The sequence below is a fragment of the Anas platyrhynchos genome, chromosome 34 (assembly GCF_047663525.1).
Source record: "Anas platyrhynchos isolate ZD024472 breed Pekin duck chromosome 34, IASCAAS_PekinDuck_T2T, whole genome shotgun sequence".
In the NCBI taxonomy this organism is placed as follows: domain Eukaryota; kingdom Metazoa; phylum Chordata; class Aves; order Anseriformes; family Anatidae; genus Anas; species Anas platyrhynchos.
In genome coordinates, this window is record NC_092622.1 from 2,838,552 (window position 1) to 2,862,864 (window position 24,313).

At 71.2% G+C, this 24,313-nt stretch overlaps 6 protein-coding genes across 10 annotated transcripts in view; 3 read left to right on the top strand and 3 right to left on the bottom strand.

Annotated features, from left to right (window-relative positions):
* Window positions 1–302: 302 nt before the first annotated feature.
* DGKA (diacylglycerol kinase alpha) lies at window positions 303–8,915 on the bottom strand. The gene is made up of 24 exons (XM_072031810.1): window positions 8,758–8,915; window positions 6,738–6,821; window positions 6,579–6,655; window positions 6,375–6,495; window positions 6,207–6,287; window positions 6,076–6,125; window positions 5,829–5,903; window positions 5,614–5,733; window positions 5,410–5,527; window positions 4,389–4,477; window positions 3,440–3,559; window positions 3,259–3,357; window positions 3,078–3,167; window positions 2,908–2,981; window positions 2,727–2,801; window positions 2,539–2,624; window positions 2,344–2,433; window positions 2,081–2,243; window positions 1,920–1,985; window positions 1,738–1,828; window positions 877–1,066; window positions 676–796; window positions 521–581; window positions 303–412 (listed from the first exon to the last, which is right to left on the bottom strand). Exons 2-24 carry the CDS (start codon window positions 6,805–6,807, stop codon window positions 314–316), a joined length of 2,226 nt encoding a protein of 741 aa, XP_071887911.1. The 5' UTR covers window positions 6,808–6,821; window positions 8,758–8,915; the 3' UTR covers window positions 303–313.
* A 654-nt stretch (window positions 8,916–9,569) lies between these two features.
* On the top strand, window positions 9,570–11,653 carry PYM1 (PYM homolog 1, exon junction complex associated factor). Its single transcript, XM_072031808.1, has 3 exons — window positions 9,570–9,729; window positions 10,291–10,384; window positions 10,795–11,653. The coding sequence occupies exons 1-3, from the start codon at window positions 9,699–9,701 to the stop codon at window positions 11,276–11,278; spliced, it is 609 nt and encodes a 202-aa protein (XP_071887909.1). The 5' UTR covers window positions 9,570–9,698; the 3' UTR covers window positions 11,279–11,653.
* Window positions 11,654–12,422: 769 nt separating this feature from the next.
* LOC119714716 (transmembrane protein 198-like) lies at window positions 12,423–15,604 on the bottom strand. 4 transcript variants are annotated; one of them, XM_072031800.1, is made up of 5 exons: window positions 15,452–15,604; window positions 15,108–15,238; window positions 13,972–14,547; window positions 13,040–13,138; window positions 12,423–12,943 (listed from the first exon to the last, which is right to left on the bottom strand). In XM_072031800.1, exons 2-5 carry the CDS (start codon window positions 15,226–15,228, stop codon window positions 12,438–12,440), a joined length of 1,302 nt encoding a protein of 433 aa, XP_071887901.1. In that variant the 5' UTR covers window positions 15,229–15,238; window positions 15,452–15,604; the 3' UTR covers window positions 12,423–12,437. The 4 variants fall into 4 exon arrangements, with proteins under 4 accessions (XP_071887901.1, XP_071887900.1, XP_071887902.1 ...); XM_072031799.1 differs by lacking the exon at window positions 15,452–15,604 and having other exon boundaries at window positions 15,108–15,404; XM_072031801.1 differs by lacking the exon at window positions 15,452–15,604 and having other exon boundaries at window positions 12,727–12,943; window positions 13,040–13,188; window positions 15,108–15,375.
* Window positions 15,605–15,970: 366 nt separating this feature from the next.
* DNAJC14 (DnaJ heat shock protein family (Hsp40) member C14) lies at window positions 15,971–19,098 on the top strand. Its single transcript, XM_038171679.2, has 6 exons — window positions 15,971–17,650; window positions 17,733–17,839; window positions 18,022–18,141; window positions 18,254–18,414; window positions 18,497–18,599; window positions 18,752–19,098. The coding sequence occupies exons 1-6, from the start codon at window positions 16,463–16,465 to the stop codon at window positions 18,984–18,986; spliced, it is 1,914 nt and encodes a 637-aa protein (XP_038027607.2). The 5' UTR covers window positions 15,971–16,462; the 3' UTR covers window positions 18,987–19,098.
* Window positions 19,099–19,611: 513 nt separating this feature from the next.
* On the bottom strand, window positions 19,612–22,276 carry ORMDL2 (ORMDL sphingolipid biosynthesis regulator 2). Of its 2 annotated transcripts, XM_038171685.2 has the most exons (4): window positions 22,145–22,276; window positions 21,449–21,623; window positions 20,608–20,759; window positions 19,612–20,346 (listed from the first exon to the last, which is right to left on the bottom strand). In XM_038171685.2, the coding sequence occupies exons 1-4, from the start codon at window positions 22,264–22,266 to the stop codon at window positions 20,211–20,213; spliced, it is 585 nt and encodes a 194-aa protein (XP_038027613.1). In that variant the 5' UTR covers window positions 22,267–22,276; the 3' UTR covers window positions 19,612–20,210. The 2 variants fall into 2 exon arrangements, with proteins under 2 accessions (XP_038027613.1, XP_038027615.1); XM_038171687.2 differs by lacking the exon at window positions 22,145–22,276 and having other exon boundaries at window positions 21,449–21,948.
* Window positions 22,277–22,359: 83 nt separating this feature from the next.
* SARNP (SAP domain containing ribonucleoprotein) overlaps window positions 22,360–24,313 on the top strand; it is a 28,378-nt gene continuing 26,424 nt past the window's right edge. The window contains exons 1-3 of the mRNA XM_038171683.2: window positions 22,360–22,513; window positions 23,080–23,179; window positions 23,464–23,510. Of these exons, the coding sequence (XP_038027611.1) occupies window positions 22,478–22,513; window positions 23,080–23,179; window positions 23,464–23,510 (183 nt within the window). The 5' untranslated portion in view covers window positions 22,360–22,477. The remainder of the gene's footprint in view (window positions 22,514–23,079; window positions 23,180–23,463; window positions 23,511–24,313) is intronic.

Below are 24,313 nucleotides of genomic sequence, written 5' to 3' on the forward strand. Positions count from 1 at the left end.
GCTTTATTACTGCAAGAGGCACTTGAAATGCGGGGGGGGGGGTAATAAATAGGGCACAGGGGGGAGCCCAGCAGGGTGGGGGCTCCAGCTGGGGCAGCACACAGGGATATTGGGGGGGGCATGGCGCAGCCCCCCCTAAATGCCCCTGGGGGGTCCGTCCAGCTGCCCCCACCCCGGAGCACCCCGTGGGTGCAATTTTTTTTTTCGGGGGGGGGGGCAGCGAGGTGCCTGCCCCTGCTCAGGGCTTTGGTCCTTGGGCCCCGCCTGGGGCGCAGCGCAGGAGGTGGAGGGGGGGGGGGGGGCGCTGCCCCCCTCAGGCCTCCACGGGGCCCTTCTTGAGGCCGAAGAAGCTGGAGGAGCGCGGGGGGGGGGCCATCAGCATCGGCGCCTGGTTCTTGTGGGTGATCTTGATCTGTGGGCTGGGCTGGGGGGCGTGGGGAAATTGGGGGGGGTTCAGAGGGGCTGGGGGGGACGCAGAGGGGGCTGTGGGGACCACCCCACTGTGGGGGGGGGCACGCACGGTGCAGGGGGGCTGCATCCAGGGCTCTCCATCGATCTGCATGGGGAGGGGCTTCAGCGTCCTGCAAGAAGCAGCCCCCCCTCGGTTAGCACCCTGACCCCCGGGGGGGCACAGCCCGCACCCCCCCAGCCCCCCCCGGCCCCCCCCAGGCTCACCGCAGGGTGATCTCGGAGCACTTGGCCAGCCTGGTGCCCGCGCTCTTCAGCCCGGTGTAAATCTGCCCCATCTCCAGCACCCCCTCCAGCCCCACCACCTCCAGCCGCTGGTCACTCAGGTCTAGGGGAGGGGGGGGGGGGATTCAGGACAGCCCCCAGGGTGGGGGACAGCCGTCCTCACCCCCCCCCCCCCCCACGCACCCTGCACGCAGGTCTTGAGGGTCTCGGCGTCGGTGATGGCCGGGGGCTGCTCGGTGCCGGGCCCCCGCCTCGCCTCGCCCAGGGGCCGCTTGGTCTCGCCCCAGAGGTTGGAGCCTCCGTGCATGCTGGGGATGTTGAGCACCGCCACCCCCGCCAGCGCTCCCCGCAGCTCCAGGGGGGTCCCGCAGCACTGGGGGGGGGGCACAGACACACGGACATCAGGGCAGGGTGCTTGGGGAGGGGGGCGCACCGCGGTGCCGCAGCCTCCTTTCCGTCTCTTTTGGCAGATCCCGTTTGGTGGCAATAAATAGGGACTGAGTCTGTTTAGAAGTAGGGGGCTGAACCTGCATGCCTGACATGGTAGGAATTCTTAAATAATAGGGATTATACCTGAATACATAGGAGGAAAGGAAAGGGAAAGGGGAAAAAAAAGGGAAAGGGAAAAAAAAAGGGGAAAGGGAAAAAAAGGAAAGGAAAAAAAGGGAAGGGGAAGGGGAAGGGAAGGGGGAAGGAGGAAGGGGGGAAAGGGGGAAGGGGAAAAGGGGAAAAAGGGAAAAGGGGAAAAGGGGAAAAGGGGAAAGGAAAGGAGCCACACGTACAGTGACAGCCCTTGTCCAATTCCCATCTTTAATGACCGAAATCTCCCACCCAGCTGCATTACCAGCGGCAGTGCACAGAGCTCCCCAGGACCCGGTGCTGGTCTGTATGGCAAGCAGTGTTCTGCCTTTTGGCACGCCTGAATTTGCTGTTATATTTCCTATATTTTGGTGTTATATTTCCTCTTTCCGTCAGAACTTTGTTTTTCCCATTTGCTCTATTTGCTGTTTATTTTGTCTGTTTTTGACGCGGGTCGGGGCTCACCTCGATGCTCAGGCACTCCTTCAGCTTCTTGCAGGTGGCGAAGAGCGTCTCGGAGGTGGCGAACTCCAGGTACCACAGCTTGTTCTTCATCCTGGGGGGGGGGGCACGGCGCGTTAGGAGGGTGTGGAGGGCACGTTTTGGGGACGTGCCCCCCCCCATGTGGACCACCCCGCGGTGCCCACCTGCTGTTGAACTTCTCGGGGTATTTCTCCCGCATGACGTGGAAGCGGTGCGCGATGGAGGCCGTCCTGGGGAGGGGGGCGCAGGGCATGGCGTGGGGGGGTTCTGAGGCCGTGCCCCCCGCCCCTAAACCCCCTGCCCACCCCCCCCCCAGCCCAAACGCACCACCCCGATGGAGAAGTAGTTGTTGATGATCTCGTAGGGCACCGGGTCGCCCTCCTCGGCGGGGCTGGCGGGCAGCACGCGGAGGTGCCAGCGGTCCATCTGCACCACGCTGCTGCCCTCCATGTCCTTCAGGATCTTCACCAGGTTCTCCCCGTCGTAGCCTGGGGGTGTTTGTGGGGGGGGGGGGGACACGGTAGGGATGGTGGTGGTGGGGGGGGGGGGACAAGGGCACACGGGGCCCCCCCCTCGCTCCCCGCTCACCTCCACCCCAGCGCAGGCACCGGGCCAGGTCGTTGCCGGTCCCCAGGGGCAGCACGGCCACGGGGGGCCGCCGGGGCAGGTTGGCTTTGTCTGGGGGGGGAGAAGCGTGGTCAGGAGGGGGGGGGATGTTGTAGGGGGGTTTGGGGGGGGGTCCCAGGCACTGCTGACCCCCCCCCCGGGGGGTGCCGGACCCACCGATGGCATCCAGGATCCAGCCCACGGTGCCGTCCCCGCCGCACACCAGGATGCGGAAATCCGGCACGTCCCGGAAGAAATTGAGGCTGGGGGGAGAAAAGGGGGGGGGGGATTTGAGGGTGTGGGGGGGGTCAGGACAAAGCTGCCCCCCCCCCTACCCCCAGCACCCACCGCAGCCCCCTCCTCACCCGGGGTTGGGTCCTCCTTGCTGCAGGTTGTAGACCTGCCGCGGGTTCAGCAGGTACTGGAGCTTCCGCAGCACCCTGCGGGAGAGGGGAGCTGGGCTGGGGGGGGGCCACCCCCCCTCCCCCTTTTTTTTTTTTTTGGGGGGGGGTCAGGGGTGAGCCCAGCGCCCCCCAAGCCCCTCACCTCTCCCCCTGCTTCCCTCCGCTCTTGGGGTTGACGAAGACGAGGAGCGGGTGGGTGTCGGGCACGGGGCTGACCTGCGGGGTGGGGGGTGAGACACGGACACGGGGGGGGGCACAGGGATATTTGGGGGGGGGTACACGGATATTTTTTGGGGGGGGGGCACAGCTCACCCGCAGCGCCTGTCCCTCGGGGGTGGTGAAGACCTGGGGTCCCTCCTCCCCCGGCGTCCCGCTCCCGTCCTTCTGGCTGTTCTGCCGCTCCTGCGAGTGCCCGGGGGGGGGGTCACGGCCACGTCCCCCCCCCAGGGGCACCCCCCCAGCCCCCTAAACCCCCCCCCAGCCCCAGGCTCACCAGCACCACGGGGTAGATGGCGGAGGGGGGCAGGATGTGGTCCCGCAGCAGCCCGCAGTCGCAGGTGGGGGGCACGGCGGCCAGGCACTCCTCGTGGATCTGGGGGGGGGGCACGGCACGGGGTCGGGATCAATTTCGGCCCCCCCGTGCCCCCCCCCCCCAAGTGTGTCCCCCCCCATACCTTGAGGTGGCACCAGACGCAGTGCAGCCCCGTCAGGCTCTGGAAGCTTTTGATCTTCTTCTGGCAGCGCCCGCACTTGCTGGCCTCGCAGCCGCCCTTCACCCAGACGTGGGCCTGGACCTGGGGGGGGCAGCAGCAGGGGGGTGTGGGGGGGGGGCGTGGATGGACGGACAGACGGACGGGGGGGTACGGACAGACAGATGGACACGGGGGATAAGGATGGACGGGGGTGGGGGGGGACAGGTGGACAGATGGACGCGGGGGGGGTTACGGATGGAGAGGTGGGGGGGTAAGGATGGGGGGGTACGGACGGACAGACGGACGGCAGGGCGGTCAGGAGAGCGGACGGAGAGACGGACGGACGGACGAGCAGAAGGCGAGACAGGTGGCCGGGCCGGGCGGAGTGATGGACAACGGGCGGGCGGGGCCAGGGATGGACGGACGGACGGATGAATAGATGGATGGACGGACAGAGGGATGGGTGGAATGGATGGACAGATGGACGGGATGGACAGATGGGTGGACGGACAGACAGACAGACAAAAGGATGGATGGACGGACAGATGGGATGGACAGACAGACGGATGGGTGGACAGGTGGACAGACAGGTGGACAGAGTGGAGGGAATGGACGGACAGACGGATGAGTGGACGGGATGGATGGATGAACGGACATATGGACGGACAGACCGGATGGATGGACAGACGAACGGACAGATGGATGGACGGAATGGACGGACGGACATATGGGTGGACAGACAAACGGATGGACGGATGGACAGACGGACGGACAGATGGACATATGGATGGACGGACGGGACGGACGGACAGGTGGATGTACGGACGGACAGACGGACGGACGGACAGATGGACGGATGGATGGACGGACAGATGGACGGACGGGTGGATGTACGGATGGACAGACGGACGGACGGACGGGCGCCACTCACGCCGGCCTCCTTGCGGGACTTGGCGTAGGTGCTGATGCAGCTGGGGGGGGCTTTGCGGGCGCAGCGCTCGTGGACGGTGAACTTACAGACTGGGGGCGGGGCCAAAAGGAGGGGGCGGGGCTTAGCTAGGCCCCGCCCACACCCCGGCCCCGCCCCCTCGGCCATTCACACCACCGCCGCGTCCAGCCGGGCACCAATCGGCTTCGAGGTGGGTGGGTCTTGTGCAATGGCTCCGCCCCCAAAGTGGGCGGGGCCTCGTGCACAGCTGGAGGGGGCGGGGCCTCGGGCAACAGCTGGGGCTGGGCCCAGCACCGCGCCCCCCCAGGCCCCATCCCAACAGCCCCCAGTCCCTGTCCCCATCCCATCCCCATCCCAACACCACCCGGTCCCTGTCCCCATCTTGTCCTTGTCCCATCCCCATCCTACCCCTACCAGGTCCCTGTCCCCATCCCCATCCCACAACCATCCCTGTCCCCACTGCACCCCCATCCCGATCCCATCCCCATCCCATCCCAGTCCCTGTCCTGATCCCAACCCCATCCTGTCCCCATCCCATCCCGGTCCCCGTCCCTATCCCAAACCCATCCTGTCCCCATCCCCATCCCATCCCAGTCCCCATCCCGATCCCAACCCCATCCTGTCCCCATCTTATCCCAGTCCCCGTCCTGATCCCAACCCCATCCCATCCCCATCCCATCCTGCTCCCCATCCCGATCCCATCCCCATCCCATCCTGCTCCCCGTCCTGATCCCAACCCCATCCTGTCCCCATCCCCACCCCATCCCGCTCCCCATCCCACTCCCAACCCCATCCTGTCCCCATCCCAATCCCATCCCATCCTGGTCCCCATTCCGATCCCAACCCCATCCCATCCCAGTCCCCGTCCCGATCCCAACCCCATCCTGTCCCCATCCCAACCCCATCCCATCCTGGTCCCCATTCCGATCCCAACCCCATCCCATCCAGTCCCCGTCCTGATCCCAACCCCATCCTGTCCCCACCCCGTCCCCGTCCCGCTCACAGGTGCAGCACAGCCCCTGTTTGCGCAGCCCGACCAGCAGCGTCTCGCACACGTTGCAGTACACGGGGCGGTTGAAGTGCTTCAGGCGCCACATGTGCTGCCCGTCATCCTTCATGTGCTGGGGACAGCCATGGGGGGGGGATTCAGAGCTGCCCGGGGGGGGACCCGGCACAGCCTCGACCCCCCCCCCAAGCCCCCACTCACCACCTCCAGGCCCAGCAGCACCAGCAGGGGGATGTTGGTGACGCCGCCGCGCAGCCACTCAGCCAGCGACACCGTCCCGCTGCCGTCGTAGTCGATCTCCCGCATCATCTCCTGCAGGATCTGGGGGGGGGGGGACGTGGGGATGAGCTGGGGGGGGGACAGGGAACGCGAGGGGTTGCGGGGAGCCCCCCCCCAATCACCCCAGCCCCGCTCACCGGCTTCAGCTCCGTGACGTCCCAGTCCAGGTACTGGGCCACCCGCATCATCTGGGTGATGATCCGCTCCACCTCCTGCGGCACCGAGCGTCAGGAAGGGGCTGGGGGGGCCCATCCTGACCCCCCCGATCCCCATCCTGACCCCCCCGATCCCCATCCTGAGCCCCCCGTTCCCCGTCCTGAGCCCCCCCATCCTGAGGCCCCCCAGTCCCCATCCTGTGCCCACCCCCCCGATCCCCCCACTCACCGAGCTGTCCAGGAGCCCGTTCCCATCCTTGTCATAGAGCTTGAAGGTGACTGGGGGGGGGGGGCACAAGGGGGTGAGATGGGGGTTGCCCCCCCCTTGCCCCCCCCCCCCCCCCCCCAGGCCCCACTCACACTCCAGCTTGTCCTCGGGGCGCCCTCCCTCCAGCAGCGAGAAGTAGCAGGAGACGTCGTTAACGCAGACGAGGCCGCTGCCTGCCGGGATGGATGGTGCTGAGCCCCGTGCCCCCCCCCTCGGTGTCCATCCCTGGCCCCCCCTTGGCCCCCCCCCCGGTCCCTCACCTGGCTGCCCGGGGGCCGTGCTCTGGAAGGACATGAAGAGGTGGCGGCACAGCGCCTCGGGGACGTCGCTCGCCTCCAGGTAGCTCTGCAGGAACAGCCTGAAGCCCTCGAAATCCACGCACTGGGGGGGGGGGCACAGAGGGGTTGTAGGAACATTGGGGGGGGGGCAGCGTGCGGCCCCCGGCCCCCCCCCCCAGGACCCACCTCTCCCTGCAGGTGCTGGGACAGGGCCCCGTCGCCGTAGAAGTCCTGCAGCACGTCCTGCACCTTCTTGCTGCTGTCTGGGGGCAGAGACGTGGGTGTGAGGACCCCCCCCCCACCCTTGTGTCCCCCCCCCACCCCACCGCCCCCCCCAAAACTCACAGTCCAGGTACTTCTGGAGGTGGGCGAACTCCTCGGGGCTCAGCGTGCCCCACTCCGGGCTCTCCTCCATGGCTGCCGGCTGGCCTGCGGGGCGAGGGCTGCGGTGGGGGCACAGCGGGGACCCCCCCCTTTCACCCCCCTGCCCCTCACCCCACCATTTGCCCCAGCACAGCCCCATGGGGGGGGGGGCGCAGAGAGTGGGGGGGTCCACCCTTAGCGTGGGGACAGCCGCCGGCTTCGTGCCACCGCCGCTGTCAGGGGGGGGAGGACGATGAGGACTGGGGGGGGGTGGTACCGGCCACCCCCCCACCCCACCCTGGCCACAGCCCCGGGGCTGAGCATGGCGTCGCCGGCCCCACGCAGCCCCCCCCCGGGCCCCCCCCCACCCCGCCTTGGCCATTACTAATTGATGGCAGCGCCCGGCTCCAGGCGCCGGCACGGCGGGCGCTGGCACCGCGGGGAGGGCGCGCGGGCGCCGGGTGCCCCCGTGGGCGGGAGCGGGGGACACGCGGGCGGCGGCGCCCGGGCACGTGCGTGTGCCCCCCCCCCAAAAAAAAAAAAAACACAAAAAAGAAACAAAAAAACAACAAAAGACGTGGGCAGACGCTTCCCCAACACAGCTGCGTGCGGGCGAGCATCCGGCTCCTGCGCTCGCCCACGGGCGCTGCTCACCCATGGGTGCTGCTCGCCCACGGGTGACAGCCGCCCACAGGTGCACGCTGGCACGTGGGTGCCCCCCCCTCAAGGGGGCACACCACCCATGGGTGCCACCCGCCCATGGGTGCCGCCTGCCCACGGGTGACAGCCGCCCATGGGTGCTGCTCATCCACAGGTGCCACCCACCCATGGGTGCCCACTCGCCCCCGGTGTCCCCCCCCGGCCTCACCCCCACCCCCGTGCCACCCCCGGGCCACCCAGGCGCGGCGGCGCCGTCCCCGAGGGCGGGGGCTGAGCTTTGCCCCCTGCGTGGCACCGGGGAGCAGGCGGCAAACGGGGCCGGGGCAGGGCCGGTGCCGCTGGCCCCCACCCCCCCCCCAGGGCTAAGGGTGACGGAGGGGGGGGGGCACGCACGGCACCCCCCGCCCCAAAACCCCCCAGATGTGACCCAAACGTGACCCGAACGCCCCCTCCTGTAGCACCCTTGGGTGCGTCACGATGCTTTGCGAGCCCCCCCCCCCAGCACCGGACCCCCCCCCCCCCGGGGAGCCCCGAAGCCGGGCGCAGCCCCCCGGGACCCCCCCGGCGCAGCGGCCGCTTCCCTTATTTAGTAACGGGCACGGAGCGGGGCCGCGGGGGGGGCACGGGGCAGCCCCCCCCCCGCTCCTCCTCCCGGTGCCACCACCGGGAGGAACGGGGCCGCCCACGCCCGGGGCTGCCCCGGGGGGGGGGACACCGGGGGGCGCCCCCAGCCCGTCCCGGTGCCGTCGGTCCCGTAGGGGGCGGCACCGAGCTCCGGGACGGCTCCGGGGCGTGCAGGTGGGAGGCGGCGGCGCCCAGCACCGGGGCGGGCGGGGCCGGGATGCACGGCGGGGACCCCCCCCCACCCCGACACCCCCTTTGCCCTGCCGGGCCTTTCGGTTCCGCCGCGCACCCCCCGCTGCCCGATTTTTTCCCGGACGGGACCGGGATCGGAGCTCGGAGTCCCGGAACCCGCCGCGCCCGGGGGCTGCACCGAGAGCAACGGGGCCGGGAACGGGGCCGGGAACGGGCACCGGGCGGGGAGCGGCGGCACCGGGCTGCAGCCGGGCCGTGCCCCGCCGGCGCCGCTTCCTTCCCGTTCCTCACCCGGTGCCGCCGTTTCCTCGCCCGGTGCTCGCGGGCGGCCCCGTTCCCGTTCCCATTCCGTGCCCGTCCCGGTTCCTCCCGGTTCCCGTCCGCGCGATGCCGTTCGGCTCCCCCTGGGCGGGGGCGACGCATCCCGGTGCCGGTACCGGTGCCGTTCCCCCCCCTCCCCGTCCCACCCGGTCCCCGCCCATCCCACCGCTGCCCGCCCCGTCGGTGCCGGTGCCGGTGCCGGTACCTGCCGGGGCCGGGCTGGGCTCAGGTCCCGGCTCCGCCGCTCAGCCCCGTCCCGGTGCCCGCGCTCCCGCCGCGGCCCGGCCCCGCTGACATCACGGCCCGGCGGGGCGGGGCGGGGCGGCACCGGGCGCACGTGCGGCGGGGGGGGGGGGAGCCCCGGGGGGGGGGGGAACCCCGGAGCCCCACGGCCCCCGGGGGGGGGGAGCGGTGCGCCGGTTTCCCCCCGGTTTCCCCCCCCCCCACAGCCGCCGTCGTTCACTGCCGGCTCCGTGAAGCCCCCCCGGTGCCCCCCGGTGCCCCCGCGGTGCTCCCGGTACCACCCTTCGGGGCGCACCGCCCCCCCCACCCCGTGGGTTGAGGCCCCGGTGCTTTCATCCTGGGCCCCCCCCGGGTGCGGGGGGACCGGAGGGAACCGGAGGGGACCGGGGGGGAACCGGGGGGGGGGGGGGCCCCAAATCGCGGCGCCCCCGTGGGCGGGCGGAGGGGGGCGGCCCCGTGGGGGGGGGGGCACCGGGGAAATCCCCGCGGGGGCGGGCGGCGCCGCATCCTGCCTGCCCCGGGGCTGGGGGCACACAACGGGCACGGCCCCCCCCGTGCCTCTGCTCCCCCCCCCCCCCTCGGTACCGGCCCCCCCCCGCCGCCGTTATCGCGGTGGGGCGGTGGCGGTTTTGGGGGCGCCGCGGGGTGAACCTCAGGGGCCTGCGGGCACGGGGCGGGCCCGGTTCCCCTCCCCCCACCCCCCCCCCCTTCCCGTCACGGCGGGGCGGGGCCCGGCCCCCCCCCTCCCTCCTCCCTCCCCCGAGCGGGGCGCGGCGCCTTTAAAACCAAAATGGCGGCGGCGGCTCCCGCCCTCCCCTCCCCCTCCCGTCCCCTCCCTCCCCGCCGCCGCCGCCACTTCCGGTGGGCGGGGCCCGGAGGCCGGAAGTGTGTCGCGCTCGCAAGATGGCGACTCCCTATGTGACTGACGAGACCGGTGAGCGCGGCCCGGCCCGGCCCGGTGCTCCCGGGGACCCTCCCCCGGCCCCGCCGCCCTCCCCCGGCCCCCCGGGGCTGGGCCCTGCCCTTCCCCTCGGCCCGTTACCGGCTGTACGGGTGCCCCCAGCGCGGCACCGGCACCGGGAGGGCCCCGAGGGGCTCCCGGGGAGGGGGGGCGGGGGCCTGAGGGGGGTCACCGGGATGGGGGGGGCGGGCGGGGTGCTCCAGGGGGAGGGGGAGGTCCCGGGGGGCTCCCGACACGGGATGGGGGGGGTCTGGGGGTCTCGGGGTTGGGGTCCGGGGGGCTCCCGGGGCACGGGGGGCGCCCGAGGGGCTCCCGGGGGTGTCGGGGGGGCTCCCGGGGTGGGGAGGGGGCTTCAGGGGAGCTCCCGGAGCAGGGTGGGGGGGTTCTAGGGGGCTCCCGGGGTTGGGGGTGGGGAACGGGGGGCTCCCGGGGCTAAGGGTTGTGGCACCGGGGGGCTCCCGGGGTAAGGGGGGGTCCCGGGGGGCTCCCGGTGGGCTCCCGGGGCCCCCAACCGACAGCACGCCCCCCCCGCAGGGAAGTACATCGCCTCCACGCAGCGCCCCGACGGCACCTGGCGGAAGCAGCGACGGGTGAAGGAGGGCTACGTGCCGCAGGAGGAGGTCCCGGTGTAAGTGTGGCACCGGGGGGGGGGGGCACCGGGAACACAGGGAGGGGAGGGGGGGTGATCCCGGGGTGGGGGGTCCCCGGGCGGAGGCACCGTGACCCCCCCCTCCAATCCTTCTCCCGGGGGAGCGCGGCAAAGCCAGGAGCCCCCAGCCCGCCCCCGGCGCGCCCCAGCCGGGTTACGTCTCGGGGTCTCGGTCTCTTTCCAGGTGCCCGAGCAATTCTGACCCCCCTTAGCCGCGCGCTCACGGTACGTATCCGGCGGCTGCGCCGCCAGGAGGCCCCCCCAGGGCCCGGGGGGGGGGGGGGCGGCGGCGGCGGGGCCGGGGCAGAGCGCAGGACGGGGGCCGAAACGGGGCTGGAGGCGCCGAGGGTCGCGGCTCGGCGGGGGTCAGCGCCTCTCCTTCCGCGCAGGTACGAGAACAAATACGTCAAATTCTTCAAGAGCAAACCCGAGCTGCCCCCGGGGCTGAGCCTGGAGGCTGCCGCGCCCCCCGGCAAGCAGCCCGGCAAGGCGGAGGGAGGCGAGAGCGGACTGTCCAAGGCGGCCAAAAGGAACTTGAAACGCAAGGAGAAGAGGAAGCAGCAGCAGGAGAAAGGGGAGCGGGAGACGGACGAACTGAGCCACTCGCTGGAGAAGGTTTCCCTGGGGGGGGACGCGCCGGGGGCCGCGCCGCAGCCGGCCTGCGGCACCCAGGGCCCCGCCGACGGCGAAGCTGCGGCCTCGGAGAAGGCCAAGAAGATCAAGAGCCTGAGGAAGAAGCTGCGGCAGGTGGAGGAGCTGCAGCAGAGGCTCGACTCCGGCGACATCAAGCAGCCCACCAAGGAGCAGCTGGAGAAGCTGGGCCGGCGGAAAGCCCTGGAGGAGGAGCTGCAGGAGCTGGAGCTGGACTTGTAAGGGGCTGGGGAGGGGGGGTGGGAAGCAAAGGGAGGGGAGGGGGGCGCGGGGCCGGCCCTGGGGGGGGGGCGCGCGGCGGGCACGGGGCGCACGAGGGCCGGGTGCCCCCACTGAGCGCCGGGCCCCTGGGTTTTGTTCCGGTGTCGTTTTTTGTTTTTTGAGAACAGTTTTTTTTTTTTTTTTGGTCGTTTTTTTGTCGTTTTAATTTCCCAGCTATCGGTGGTAGGAACTCGGCGTCTGTCAGACACCTCTTCTCCTCCTTTTTGTTGTTTTTTTTTTAATTTTACCGGGGGTAGGGGGGGAGCGGTGGTGCTGCGGGCGGGGCGGGGGCCGTGGCTCTCCCTTTCCTCCTTCCCCAGCCCCCCCCGTGCTGTGTTGCCGCCCCCCCCCTTGTTTTTAAACACCACGCAATAATAAAATTGCAGCAGTGACGCGGCGCCGGGCGCGGGCTCTGCCTCTCCCTGCTCACAGCTCCCTGGGGGGGGGGGACAGGAGGGCGGGGGGGGCAGGGGGGCTCTTCCTCCCCCTCCTCATCCTCCACCCCCCCACCGTGTCAGTGCCAGCGTCACCGTTGGGGCCGCGCGCTGGGACAGAGCCGCCTTTGTGTCCTGCCAGGCGGTGTCACAGCGGGGGCACCCGGCCCCCAGCGGCCCCCCCTCCCCGTGCCCTATTTCCCGGGTGATGCTGGCAGCGGCCCCGTGCTCGCCTCCGGCTGCTCCTCGGGGACAAGGACAGCGCCAGCAGCGCCGTGCAAAAAAACCCATCCCCCCCCCGGGATGTGTTGGGGGGGGGCTCCTGTGGCTCTGGTCCCCGTGGGAAGGGGCAGCGGGATGGGCACGGTGTCCCCCAAGCCCGGGCTGTGCCCCCCCCCCCCGGGAGTGGGGCTGTGTTTGGGGTGATCCTGCGGGGGGGTGGTGCTGGGGTGGTGCCAGTTCACTGGACTGGTTTGTACTGGGGCTGGGGGGGATGTGGGGGGCTCAGGGGAGGGGTGGTCTGTAGGGTCAGCGGGGCTGGGGGCTCCTGGATGGGGTTTTAAGGGGTGGGGGTACCGGGAGGGGCCGTGGCAGGGTGGGTTCCGTGTGCACAGAGCTGCTGAAGGGCAGGGGGCACAAGGGGGGGCCCTGGGGGGGTGCTCACAGCGCTTCCTGCCCCCATTTTTTCAAAGCTGGGGCCGTGGGGGGGTCCCTGCCACCTGTGCCCCCCCCCAATATGTGACAAGGTGCAGCAGCGGTTGCCCAGAGCCCCCCCACCCCCCCATTTCAGTGCTGCTTTTTCCTGCCCCCTTCCCCCCCCCCCCCCCCCAGATCTTTCTGTTCAAGGGGAGCGTCCTGGGGGGGGGCGTGGGGGTGTGCACAGTGTTTGGGTAGGTCCTGCAAAAATAAACGAGGGCCTTTATTTGTACGGGGTCTCGGCTGGCGCAGGGGCCAGGCAGGCACTGCAAGGGGGGGGCACAAGGGGGGGGTTGGGGCTGGTTACGGGACAGGCACAGCAAACTGGGGGGGGGGCAGCGCCCCAAGGCACGGACGGTGGGGACCCCAGGGCCGCTCAGGGGGGGCCGCGCGGCGGGGGGGGCCGTGAGGGGCACGGTGGAGCCGCAGTCGTCATCGGGGGGGCCGGGGGGGGCGCGCTCTCCAGCTGCCGGTCCCGCAGGCTCCGGATGTAGCTCTGGGGGGATCGTGGGGGGGGGGGGACAGCGACACGGGGGTGTCAGGGGGGGGTTTTGGGGTGCCTGCTGCCCCCCCCAGGTGGGTGCACGCTCACCGGGGCCAGCACGTCGCCCGCGTAGCGCTTGACGGGGGGGGGCTTGCGGCGGTAGGTGCCCTCGGGGGGGGCCGGGCTCTGGCGGCGCTTGGCCTCCTTCTGCCGGATGCGCAGCAGCTGCAGCCGCTTCTGGCGCCGGCTGAGGGTCGCTGAGCAGGGAGGGGGCTCAGCCCCGGCCCCCACCGGCACCCTCAGCGTCCCCGTAGCCACCTCCGGCCCCACCCTGGTGGTTTCCCCCCCCCCCCCCCGCTGCTCCTGTTGCCATCCCCGGCCCCTTCCCCGTTGCCATCTCCAGCTCCCACCTCTGCCATGGCCCCAATGCCCCCTTTCCCCCCTCTTTTCCCCTCCCGTCCCTCCCAACTGGGCTCACCCCAGTGTGGTGCCTGCCCCCATCTCTGTCCCCATCCCAACCCCGTCCTCATTTCCTCCCCCATCCCCCTTCCCCTGCCCATTCCCGTGCCCGTTTCCATCCCATCCAAACCCCATCCCAATTTCCCCCCTGGGGCCATCCCTATCCCCATTCCTGTGCCCATTTCCATCCCAGTTCCTGTCCCATCCCCATTTCCATCCCTGTCCCTCTTCCCACATCCATTTCCCTCCCAATCCCATCCCATTTCTGTCCCTATCCCCATCCCCATGCCTATTTCCAACCCTCTCCCCCTTCCCCTGCCCATTCCCATGCCCATTTCCATCCCAGTCCCCATCCCATCCCAACCCCACCCCCATTTCCATCCCAATCCCATCCCATTTCCACCTCTATCCCCATTCCCATGACTATTTCCAACCCCGTGCCCATTTCTATCCCTATTCCCATCCCATCCCCACTCCCATTATCCATCCCCTTCCCACCCCCATTCCCATCCCTTTCCCCCCCCACTCCCCATCCCTTTCCCCCCCCACTCCCCATCCCTTTCCCCCCCACCCCCCCTCACCGTCACTATGGGAGAAGCCCCCGGCCGTCAGCTTCCACTGCACGAGGACTCCGAGGAGGCTGAGCGCGGGCCAGGCTCCCAGCACGGCCCAGCTGTACCAGCACAGCGGCTCCGGCGGCGCCAACCGCAGCCGGTCGTAGACGTAGAGCAGCAGGGCCAGCGCCTCCAGCGCGTAATCGGCGCACGCCACCACCGCGGCCGCCCCGCACACGGCCGTGGCCAGCACGGTCAGCGGCTTCTGCCAGTGCAGGGCCAGCAGGGCGCAGAGCAGCGCCAGCCCCAGCAGCCCCCCCGCCGGCACCCAGGGGCTCTGCGGCTGCAGCAGCGGTGCGGTGGCCACCAGCGCGGCCGTGGCCAGCAGCAGCCCCAGCAGCAGCCCGGTGGTGAAGAGCCCCACGCTGCGCACCAGCGCCGTGAGCAGCCCGCACAGCGCCCCGATGCCCAGCGCGATGCCCGCGCTCACCTCCAGGCTCAGCTGCGTCTCCAGCACCCGCTCCTTGTAGCACAGCACAAAGATGACGGCCGAGCCCAGCAGCAGCCCCGACAGGAACATGATGGCCTTGAAGCAGCGGTAGCCTGACGGGGGCCAGGGGGGGCTCACCGGGGGGGCTCTGCCCCCGGTGCCACCCCTCCGGCCGTGCCCCCCCCCCGGACAAGTCCCACGGTGTCCCCAGTCACATCCCCGGTGACATCCCTGTCTGGCCGTACCCCCCCCAGTGATGTCCCACAGCGTCCCCCATGATGTCCCATCTTGCTGTGCCCCCCCCCAGCCACCTCCCACGGTGTCCCCAGTCACATCCCCATTTTGCCGTGCCCCCCCCGACCATGTCCCCGTTCATGTCCCCATCTTGCGGTGCCCCCCCCAGCCACCTCCCACAGTGTCCCTGGTGCCATCCCACCTTGCCGTGCCCCCCCACCACATCCCACGGTGCCCCCTGGGCCATCCCCTCTGGCTGTGCCCCCCCGCCCCAAACTGCACCCCCTTGGCTGTGCCCCACAGCATCCCCTGCACCCCGTCCCCCCGTGGCACCCCTTGTCCCCCGATGTCCCCTTTCTGCCCGTGCCCCCCGTACCCCATCCACGGCGCTCCCCGCTGGACCCCCCCTCCCCGTGCCCCCCCCGCGCCCCCCGCTCACCGAAGCCTCCGCAGACGAGGCCGAGGAGGCAGCCGAGGGCGCAGAGCGCGGCGGGGCCGGGCTCGAGGGGGGGCCGCGGCTCCAGGCGGCAGCGCGGCACCGAGGGGGCTCCGGGCTCCATCCCCGCCGGGCTGGGGGCGCACGGGGCGGCCACGCTGGGGGGCGCCGGGACCCCCCCCCCCCCTGCTGCCCCCTTCCCGGCCCCGGGGCGGCGGAAACGCGCGCGGGGGGAGCCCCCTCCCCCGGTACCCCCCTCCCCCGACCACCCCACCCCCGCCCCGCACATCTGGGAGCGGGGCCGCGGCGGGGGGCGGGGGGCGCGGGGGCCCCGTCCCGGGACTCACCCGCTCCGGGGGCGGCGGGACCCGGCCCGGCCGCGGGGCTCACACACGGCCGGGACCGGGACCGGGACCGGGAGCGGGGCTGGGAGCGGGGCCGGGGGCGGTGCGGGGCGGGACAGGGAGCGGGGCCGGGGCCGGGGCTGGGGGCGGCGGGGGGCGGGAGCGGGGCGGGGGGAGCCGCGGCGGGGCCGGGATGGGAGCGGGGAGGGGAGCTCGGCACGGGGGGGGGGGGGCGGCGGGGACACGCGCGGGACACGGACACGCGTGGGGAGGGGACACGAGTGGGGATGGGGCAGGGGCACGCGTGGGGGACACGGACACGCGCTGGGGGCAGAAGCTCACGAGGGACACGGACACGCGTGGGGGAGGGGACACGCGTGGGGAGGGGACACGCGGGGTTTTGGGGACACGCGTGGGGACACGAACACGCGTGGGGGGCCGGTGCCCGTCGTGGGGCTGGGACCTGCCATGGGACCGGGGCACACAGGGGGGCGCGGGCACGTCGGGGGCACGGACACGCGTGGGGCAGCCCGGGCCCAGCCCCAGCCCCGGTCCCAGCCCCGCCCGGGGGCAGCGCGGGACGGCGACTCCGCGCCCGGCACCGAAGGGGTTAAAGGGGGCGGGGCTTCGCTGAGGGGGCGGGGCCGGGGCAGGTGACGCAACCGGGCCTGGCCACGCCCCCGGAAGCGAGCGTGGCGGCGGCGGCGGGCGGGCGGAAGGCGGAAGTGAGGCGCGCGAGGGACCCGGGGGGGGGCGGGAGGAGGCGGAGACCCCCCCCCCGCCGGCACCGGCACCGGCACCGGCACCGCTCGGGGAGCGCGGCGGGGCCCCGGGGGCCGCCCCGGGCCTGCCTCCCGCGGCCGCTCCCAGCCCCCGGTTCCCCCGCCGGTCCCCCCGGTAGCGGCCCCCACCCTCCCGGTTCCCCCCCGGTTCCCTCCGTTACCCCCGGGCCCCGCTGACTCCGCTCCCGGCTGCAGGGGCGATGGCGGTGACCTAACTCCCGGGGCCGCCGCCATGGCTCAGCCCCCGCCGGGCCGCGGGGCAGCGGCCGAGGCCGAGGGGGGCGGCGGCGGGAACCGGGAACCGCCCGGGGCCGGGGCAGGAGGAGGAGGAGGAGGAGGAGGAGGAGGAGGGGGGGGGGGAGGCGGCCGGGCCCCCCCGGGCAGCGCCGCCTGGAACGGGAGCTGCGGCCTGCGACCGGCGGCCGCCACCACGGAAGACGACGGCAACGATGACGGGGACGGAGACGGCTCCAGCACCGGGGGCTGCTGCCGGTGCCGGGCCCGGGACGGCTCCTGCGGCCTCGCCTGCCCCCGCTGCGCCGCCACCGAGCAGCGGCCGCCACCGCCAGCACCCCGCGAGGCCGAGGAGGGCGAGGAGGACGCAACCGGAGAGGACCCGGGGGGCGCGGGGAAGGGATCCCGGAGACCCCGGCGACGCCAGCGGCCGCGCTCGGCCCCCAAGGAGAAGGAGAAGGAGGAGGGCGGCCGGCGGCAGCGCCCGGCGAGGAAACGGAGCCGCGGGGCCCGCACGGAGGAGCTGGCCCGGCTGAAGGCGCTGCTGGAGGCGGCGCTGGGCCAGGCGCGGAGGTTGTGCGCGGAGGCTGGCGGCCGCCTGCTCTGCTCCTGCTGCCACCTGGGCGCCGTGGAGCTGGGCTCGGCACCGGGCACCGTGCGCAGCTGGGGCCGGCGCGTGGGGCAGCGGGCACGCAGCGGGTGGCTGCGGGCGGCCCGGGGGCTGCGGGCCGGGGCGGAGGTGGCGCGGCGCCTGCTGTGGATGCTCTGCGCGCTGCTGCTGCTGCTCCTCGTGCTGCTGCTGGGCTGCCTGCGGCTCTGCTGGCGCGCCGTGGCCGCCGGCGTGGCCAGGCTGGGCCGGACCCGGCTCGCGGCGTTCCTCGACGCCACCGGCCTCCGCAGGACGTGGGGGCTGCTCGGGGCGGCCGGGACTTGCCAGCGCCTCCGGGACTGGCTGCGGAGGTGGCGGGCTCCCCCCGGGGAGTTACGGACAGGCTGCGGGCCGGGGGACGCGGCGCCGGGCCTCGACCCAGGGGCTCCGGCCGCCAGCTCCGGGGAGGAGGTGGCCCGCCTGCTGGCCATGGCCGACGTGCCCGAGGAGGAGCTGAACCCCTTCCAGGCGCTGGGCGTGGAGGCGACGGCGTCGGACGCCGAGCTGAAGAAGGCGTACCGCCGGCTGGCCGTGCTGGTGCGTGAGCGGGGGGCTGGGGGCTGGCGGCGAGCTGCGGCCCCCCTGGGACGCGGCGCTGAACCCCCCCTGTGCCTCCCAGGTCCACCCGGACAAGAACGAGCACCCGCGAGCTGAGGAGGCCTTCAAGGTGCTGCGGGCGGCCTGGGACATCGTCAGCAACCCCGAGAGGAGGAAGGAGTACGAGATGTGAGTGGGCTGGGGCGGCGGGCGGGGGGCTGCGGGGGTGCCCTCACCCCCTGGAGCCCCACCGGGTCCTTCTGCGAGGGGAGCGGGGAGAGCACCGCGTCTGCGGCCCCGTCCCCCCACGGGGGTCTCGTGCAGCCCCGCAGCGCCAGGCTCTGACCCCGTCTCTCTCCCCGTGGCCGCAGGAAGCGGATGGCAGAGAGCGAGCTGAGCCGGTCCGTCAACGAGTTCCTGAGCCGGCTGCAGGACGACCTGAAGGAGGCCATGAACACCATGATGTGCAGCAAGTGCCAGGGCAAGCACAAGTAGGTCCCGAGGCTCCCGGCCCCGCTTGGGGTTGAGGTGTTTGGGCCGTGGGCTCCGTCCCGGCCCCGCGGTGCTGCCCCGGTGGGGGCTGATGCAGCGCCGGCCCCGCAGGAGGTTCGAGCTGGACCGCGACCCGCTGAGCGCCCGCTACTGCGCCGAGTGCGGGCAGCTGCACCCCGCCGAGGAGGGCGACTTCTGGGCCGAGTCCAGCCTGCTGGGGCTGAAGATCACCTACCTGGCCGTGATGGACGGCAAGGTCTACGACATCACCGGTGGGTGCCGCCGCCCGCGTTCCCCAGCCCCCTGTGGGGGTGTCAGGGCGAGCCCCCGGTGACGCCGTGTGTCTCCCCGCAGAGTGGGCCGGCTGCCAGCGCGTGGGGATCTGCCCCGACACCCACCGCGTCCCCTACCACATCTCCTTCGGGGCGCGGAGCGCCGGCGCGGGCGGGCGGCAGAGGTCAGTGCTGGTGGCGGGACGGGGACCGGCGGCAGCAGGGAGTGAAGCCGAGGCCTGGCTGCTGCTGGGGGGGTGGAGTGGGGGGTTTGGGGGGGCTGGGGGCTGTTGGCCCCCCCCAGGAGCCCACCCAGACGCCGCCTTCCTGCCAGCAGGAGCGCCTCCAAGGGCAGCCCCAGCTCCGCCGCCGACCTGCAGGACTTCTTCACCCGCGTGTTCCAGGGGACCTCAGGACCGATGCCCGGGGGCTTCCCGTCGCCCCCCCCGCCCGCAGCTCCCCCGGGGGCCGCGGCTGCAGCCGGGGCCCCGCCGAGGACCGAGGGGGGAGCCCCCAAGGGTGATGCCAAGCACAAGAGGCGGAAGAAGGTGCGGCGCCCCTTCCAGCGCTGAGCACCCCGTGGGTGCTGGGGGGGGCGCTCCCTGGGCGGGGGAGGCCGTGCTCTGTCGGGCACTACAAGGGCTCTTTGAAATAAAAAAAAATCTATTTTTTTTTTTAAAGTAATCCGTGTGTTTAGAAGTTAACTGTGAGCTGGTGGGGCTGGGGTGAGCGGGAGGAACTGCGCCGGAGGCAGCCACAGAACCCCCGGGGGGGGCACAGCGGGGGCCGTGCTGGACCGACCCCCCCCCCAGGTCTCTTCAGGGGGTGTTGTAGGAGCCCAGGTGCCCGTGGCGGGGGGGCTGCTGCCCCTTCCCTCCACGCGCACCCCAAAACACCTGTGGGGCAGCAGAGGGGTGTGAGCGAGCCCCCTCCAGCCAGAGCAGCTCTGGGGCCAGGCAGCTTCTAGCACGTTCCGTGCTGCATTTGCAGCAGTTTCTTTTTGCTCGCTCCCCCCTATTTCTGACCCCGCACATCCCCTTTCTATTAATACAGCGAATGCAGCGCGCAGTCGCTGTGCTCACGGTGCGCAGCCGTCCTCAGCACCGCCGCCAGGCTCCCTGCACACTTTCAGCCGCGATGGTTTTACTTCTCCAGCCTCAGCTCTGCACGGTTTGAGGGACACTCGGCACATTTCCCTAATGCTGAGGCCCAGGAGCCGTTTTTATTTGGATTTCTTTTTACATGAAGTCACGTAAAAAAGCCCTGCCTGCGTCCTGCCACCCTCTGTACTCCCAGGTGTGAGCAGCTGGGGTTTAACGGCCGTGTTCTTCTTTCTTACCACTTTTCCCAGCTTGAAGCACGGTTTAGAAGCGTCCCCCTTCTCTGCGGGGCGGGGTGCTGGCTCCAGGCACTCTCTGGGGTGGCTGCGGGTGTTCTCCTGGCTGGGGGCTCTGCTGTGAGGAGGCTGCTCTGCTCTGGGGGGCCTTTATGATGGTGAAATTGCACAAAACACGAGGATGAAGGAGGCACAGGGTGGTTGCTCTTCCCTCTGGTTGACAGTTCTCCCCTGGTGGGTGTTTCCCCACCGCCACGGGGTCACAAGGGAGTGTGGGGGGTGTGTGTGCGACCTGCCCGGCTCGCCCCGTCCAGCTCACGCATCTCCAGCAAAGCAGCAGGAGCTGAAGGCCCAGCGAGGAGCCCTCAGGAGACGCAGGAACCTTGCCAAAACCCCCGTGGGAAGCCCTGCAGGCAGGAGCTGGTGTGCCCAGCCCCAGGGGGCGGTGGGCGCGGGGGGCTCAGTACTTGTTGATGCCGAAGAGCCGCACGCCGTGGAACTGGGGCAGCTTGGGCAGGAGGACGCTGAGCAGGGAGGCCGTGTTGATCACGAAGTGTGCGGGGTCGTACTTGGTGTAGAAGCTGGTGAGGAGGTACCTGGGGGGGGGAGAGAGGGAGCCCGCGGGTTATTCTGCGCTGCCCTGCTTCCCCGGGGGCAGGGCGGGGATTTTGGGGGGGGCCTCGCTGCTGTTTCCTGTATAAAACCCCAGCGCCTCAGCTGGGAAAACCTCCCAACCCCCGGGACCTGTCTGTGCAGGGGCTGAATGCGCTGAGCTGTGCCAGCAGCAGCCCTGGAAGCCCCCCCCCAGCCCCCCGCCCGGCTCCCCTCTGCCCGGTTTAGCGCGGCGCGGCACTCACAGCACCACCGGGGAGATGCTGAGGAACTTGCGCGAGGAGGTGCACTGCATCCCGTAGTCGATCTGCTCCCAGTGCGTGAGGAGGCGATCCCTGCCCTGGTCCGGGGTTTCAAACGGGGTCCCCTTCACTGTGTGCAGCAGCAAGTACATCACCTGCGGGGATTTGGGGGGGGGGACGTCAGTGAAGCCCAGCTCAGGCTGCTCTGAGGCTGGGGGAGCTCCTGGACACGAGGCAGAGCAAGGGGCAGAGAGCTCCTCGGGACCAACCCCCTGCCCAAGCAGTTCCCTCCGGCAGGCTGCCCAGGGAGGCCTCCAGACGGGCCTTGAAGATCTCCAGAGAAGGAGCCCCCCCAGCCTCCCTGGGCAGCCTGTCCCAGCGCTCCGGCACCCTCTCTGTGAAGAATTTCTTTCGCCTGTTGGTGCGGAACTGCCTGGGCTCCATTTTGTGGCCGTTGCCTCTTGTCCTGTCCCCACAGACCTCTGAAAAGAGGTTGGCCAAATCCCTCTGTCCCCCACCCCTCAGGTATTTACACACATTGAGGAGACCCCCCCTCAGTCTTCTCTTCCCAAGGCCGAACAGCCCCAGGTCTCAGCCTCTCCTCCCAGGGGAGATGCTCCAGGCCCCGTATCACCTTCGTGGCCTCCACTGGACCCTTTCCAGGAGATCCCGGTCTGTTTGGTACCGGGGAGCCCAGAGCTGGACCCAGCACCCCAGATTCCCCCTTTCCACGCTTTCCATTTTTTGGTGCCCGCAGTGGCCGTCACCTTCCGTAGCCCATGGCCACCGAACCGTGCCCGGTGCGGGTGCAGCCCCAGTCGGGCAGCGCGGGGCCGGGACTCACCAGGTTGTGCAGGACGTTGGTGAGCGTCCAGACCACGGGGACGCTGAGCACGGGGACGCTGAGCAGGACGACGTGCAGGGCGCCCACCGCCAGCCCGTAGGCCAGCCAGCTGCCGCGGCTGCTCGCCACGCGCGTGTTGGGGTTCAGCTCGCTGTGCGCCACGCCCACGTTCATCCTGCCGGGGGCACGGGGCTCTCAGCGGCCTTTTGGGGCCGTTTCCCCAAATCCCTGCACTTTGGGGCCCGCTGCCGGGCGGCTCCCGGTTCCTCTCCCGGGGCTCGGCAGCGGGCCCAAAGGGGAAGGCGGCGCTGCCCCGAGGTGGGCACCGGGCACCGGGGCTCGGGGGGGGCGGGGAACGATCGCAAACCCCCGCGGGGCGCGGTCCCGGTCCCGGTCCCCTCCCGGTTCCCCTGGGCTCAGCCTCCCCGGTTCCCAGTTCCCTCGGTTCCCCAGGCCCTGCTCCCTCCGGTGCCCCCGTTCCCGGCCCCCACAGCCCCGGTGCCCCCCGGTGCCCCCCGGTGCCCCCCGCTCCCCCCTCCCGGACCCCCCCGGTCCCCTCCCGGTTCCCCGGTCCCGGCCTCCCCGGTCCCCGGTCCCCCCGGCCCCACTCCCTCCGGTGCCCCCGTTCGCGGTCCCCACAGCCCCGGTCCCTCCCCCTCCCCCCTCCCGGCCCCCCCGGTGCCGCCCCCCCCGCACCCGGCGGCTCCGCAGGGCCCCGGGCCCCGTTGCCAGGCCCCGGCCCGGCCCCGTCTCCAGGAAGTCCGCGTTCCCGACCCTCCACCCCCATTGGCCGCTCCCCGCCGTTTCTCCACTCCCATTGGCCGCTCTGCACGTCGCTCAGAACCTCCTCCCCGCCCCCTCGCGCGGGAGAACCAACAGCGAGCGCGAGGCCCCGCGGGGAAACCCTCCAATCGGCGGGAGCGGTGTTGGGCGGCAGTTTGAAATCGCCGGTCCAGGAAGCGCGGCCGTGATTGGGCGGCGGGCTGCCGGCGGGGGGCGGGGCCGGCGGCGGCCTGAGGGGGCGGCAAGATGGCGGCGGAGCCCGTGGAGCTCCACAAGCTGAAGGTACCGGCGGGGCCCGCGCCGCCTCCCCCGGGCCGCTCCCGGGCCGTTGACCCCCGCCAGCACTCGGGGGGCCCGGGGCCGATGGGTTCAGGCTCCAGCCGCCGCCTCTGGGTCGTGACCGGGCCCGGGGCAGCGCCTCCCGCCGCTGGGCCCTGTGGGAGGCCCCGGTTGGGGGTCCGGTGGGGCCTGGTGGGGCCCGGGGGTGCTCGGTGGGGCCCGGTTCCCGGCCTGGGCCGCGCTCGCAGGCACCCGGGGCTGTGTGCGGAGCCGCCGCCGCCTCCCGGTGCCGGTGCCGCTCCCCGGTGCTCCCCCCGGGCTGTTCGGGGTCCCGCCCCCTGCCCTGAGGCCGCCCGGGGCCGTTCCGCACCCCCAGGCCCCGGGGAGCAACGGGGGCAACCGGGGCGCCTGCAGCAAAGGCGGGGGTGGGGGTGGGGGCTCAGCGTGCGGGGCTGCTAAAATCCTGCCTCGGTTTTCCTCCATTTTCCCCCTTTTTTGTTATTATTCTCCCCTCGCTGTGTCCCCCGTTAATCACGCCCGTTAATTAATTGGAGCTTCCCCCACCGCAGCTGGCAGAGCTGAAGCAGGAGTGCCTGGCCCGTGGCCTGGAGGCGAAGGGCAACAAGCAGGATCTCATCAACCGGCTGCAGGCCTACCTGGAGGAGCACGGTACGCACGCAGCCCCCCCCCTTACCCCCCTGGTGGGCACGGGGGCTCCTTCCTAGAGCCCCCCCCGGGCTGTGGCTGCTGCTCGGGGTTGGCATTGGCGAGAGAGCTCCTGGGTTTGGGCTTTGTTTGTGCGGGAGGAGGCCTCGTTTGGGCGCGTTGCTGTGGCTTTGCCTCTCCCCTCCTCATTTCGTGGATCAAACACTTGCAGTGGCCTTATCGGAGAGGCCGGGTATTAATTGAGTGATTTTCATCATTAATTAGTCTGTTTCTTTCTTCCCCTTCAGCTGAAGAAGAAGCCAACGAGGAAGACGTTCTGGGAGAAGAAATAGAGGTAAATTTGGGGCTGGCCTGGCGGCGCGCGGCCTCTGGGTGGCCGTGTTGGGTTTCGCTGTGCCGGGCCCAGCTGGGAGGGCGCTGGGACGAGGGGGCAGAACTGGAGGCTGCCTTGCAACGAGCGCTGCCTGGCACCGTTGGGAAGCGCTGCTGCGGCTCACTGGGGGGTCAAAACTGCCCGGTTCTGATGCTGAAGGCTCAGCGTCGCTGCGTCGGCGTGCGGGGTGTGTGAAAAGCTGGGCTTTGGAGGCGTGTGTGGGCTCCGTGCGTGGCTGCTGCTTTGGAGGGGGGAGTTCTGCCTGGGCTCAGCAGGAGCCGCGCTGTCACCCCGTGCTTTTGTCGATGGTGATTTTCAAGCACGCAGCCCTACAAGGACATGTGAGGCACCCGTGAGCTTCTCCCCAGTGTCCCAAAACACGTTCGGTGGGAGAAGGGCACTGAGCCTTCCTAGAGCAGCACGAGGCAACGGGAGCCGTGTGCTTTGGGTGTTTGCCGGCCCTGCTTGCCAGCCCGAGGGCCTCATTCCAATTATTTCCTGAGCCTTGCAAAGCCCCGGGCCTTGTGCTAAGGGTTTGGCTTTGGGGTGTTAAAAAGAAATAAATCTGTGTCTGTACCAGCGGTGTTCAAACCTTGGCAGGGTTTGGACACAATATTTATCGTTATATAATATTTATGGTGAGAAATGCTCCGTGCAGTGCCTTGTGGACTGTTAGACACGGCTGGGGAGGAGGAAGGGGGCTCGGAGCACACGGCCCTTCCCTTCCCTTCCCTTCCCTTCCCTCAGCCGTGAGGCAGCCGCTC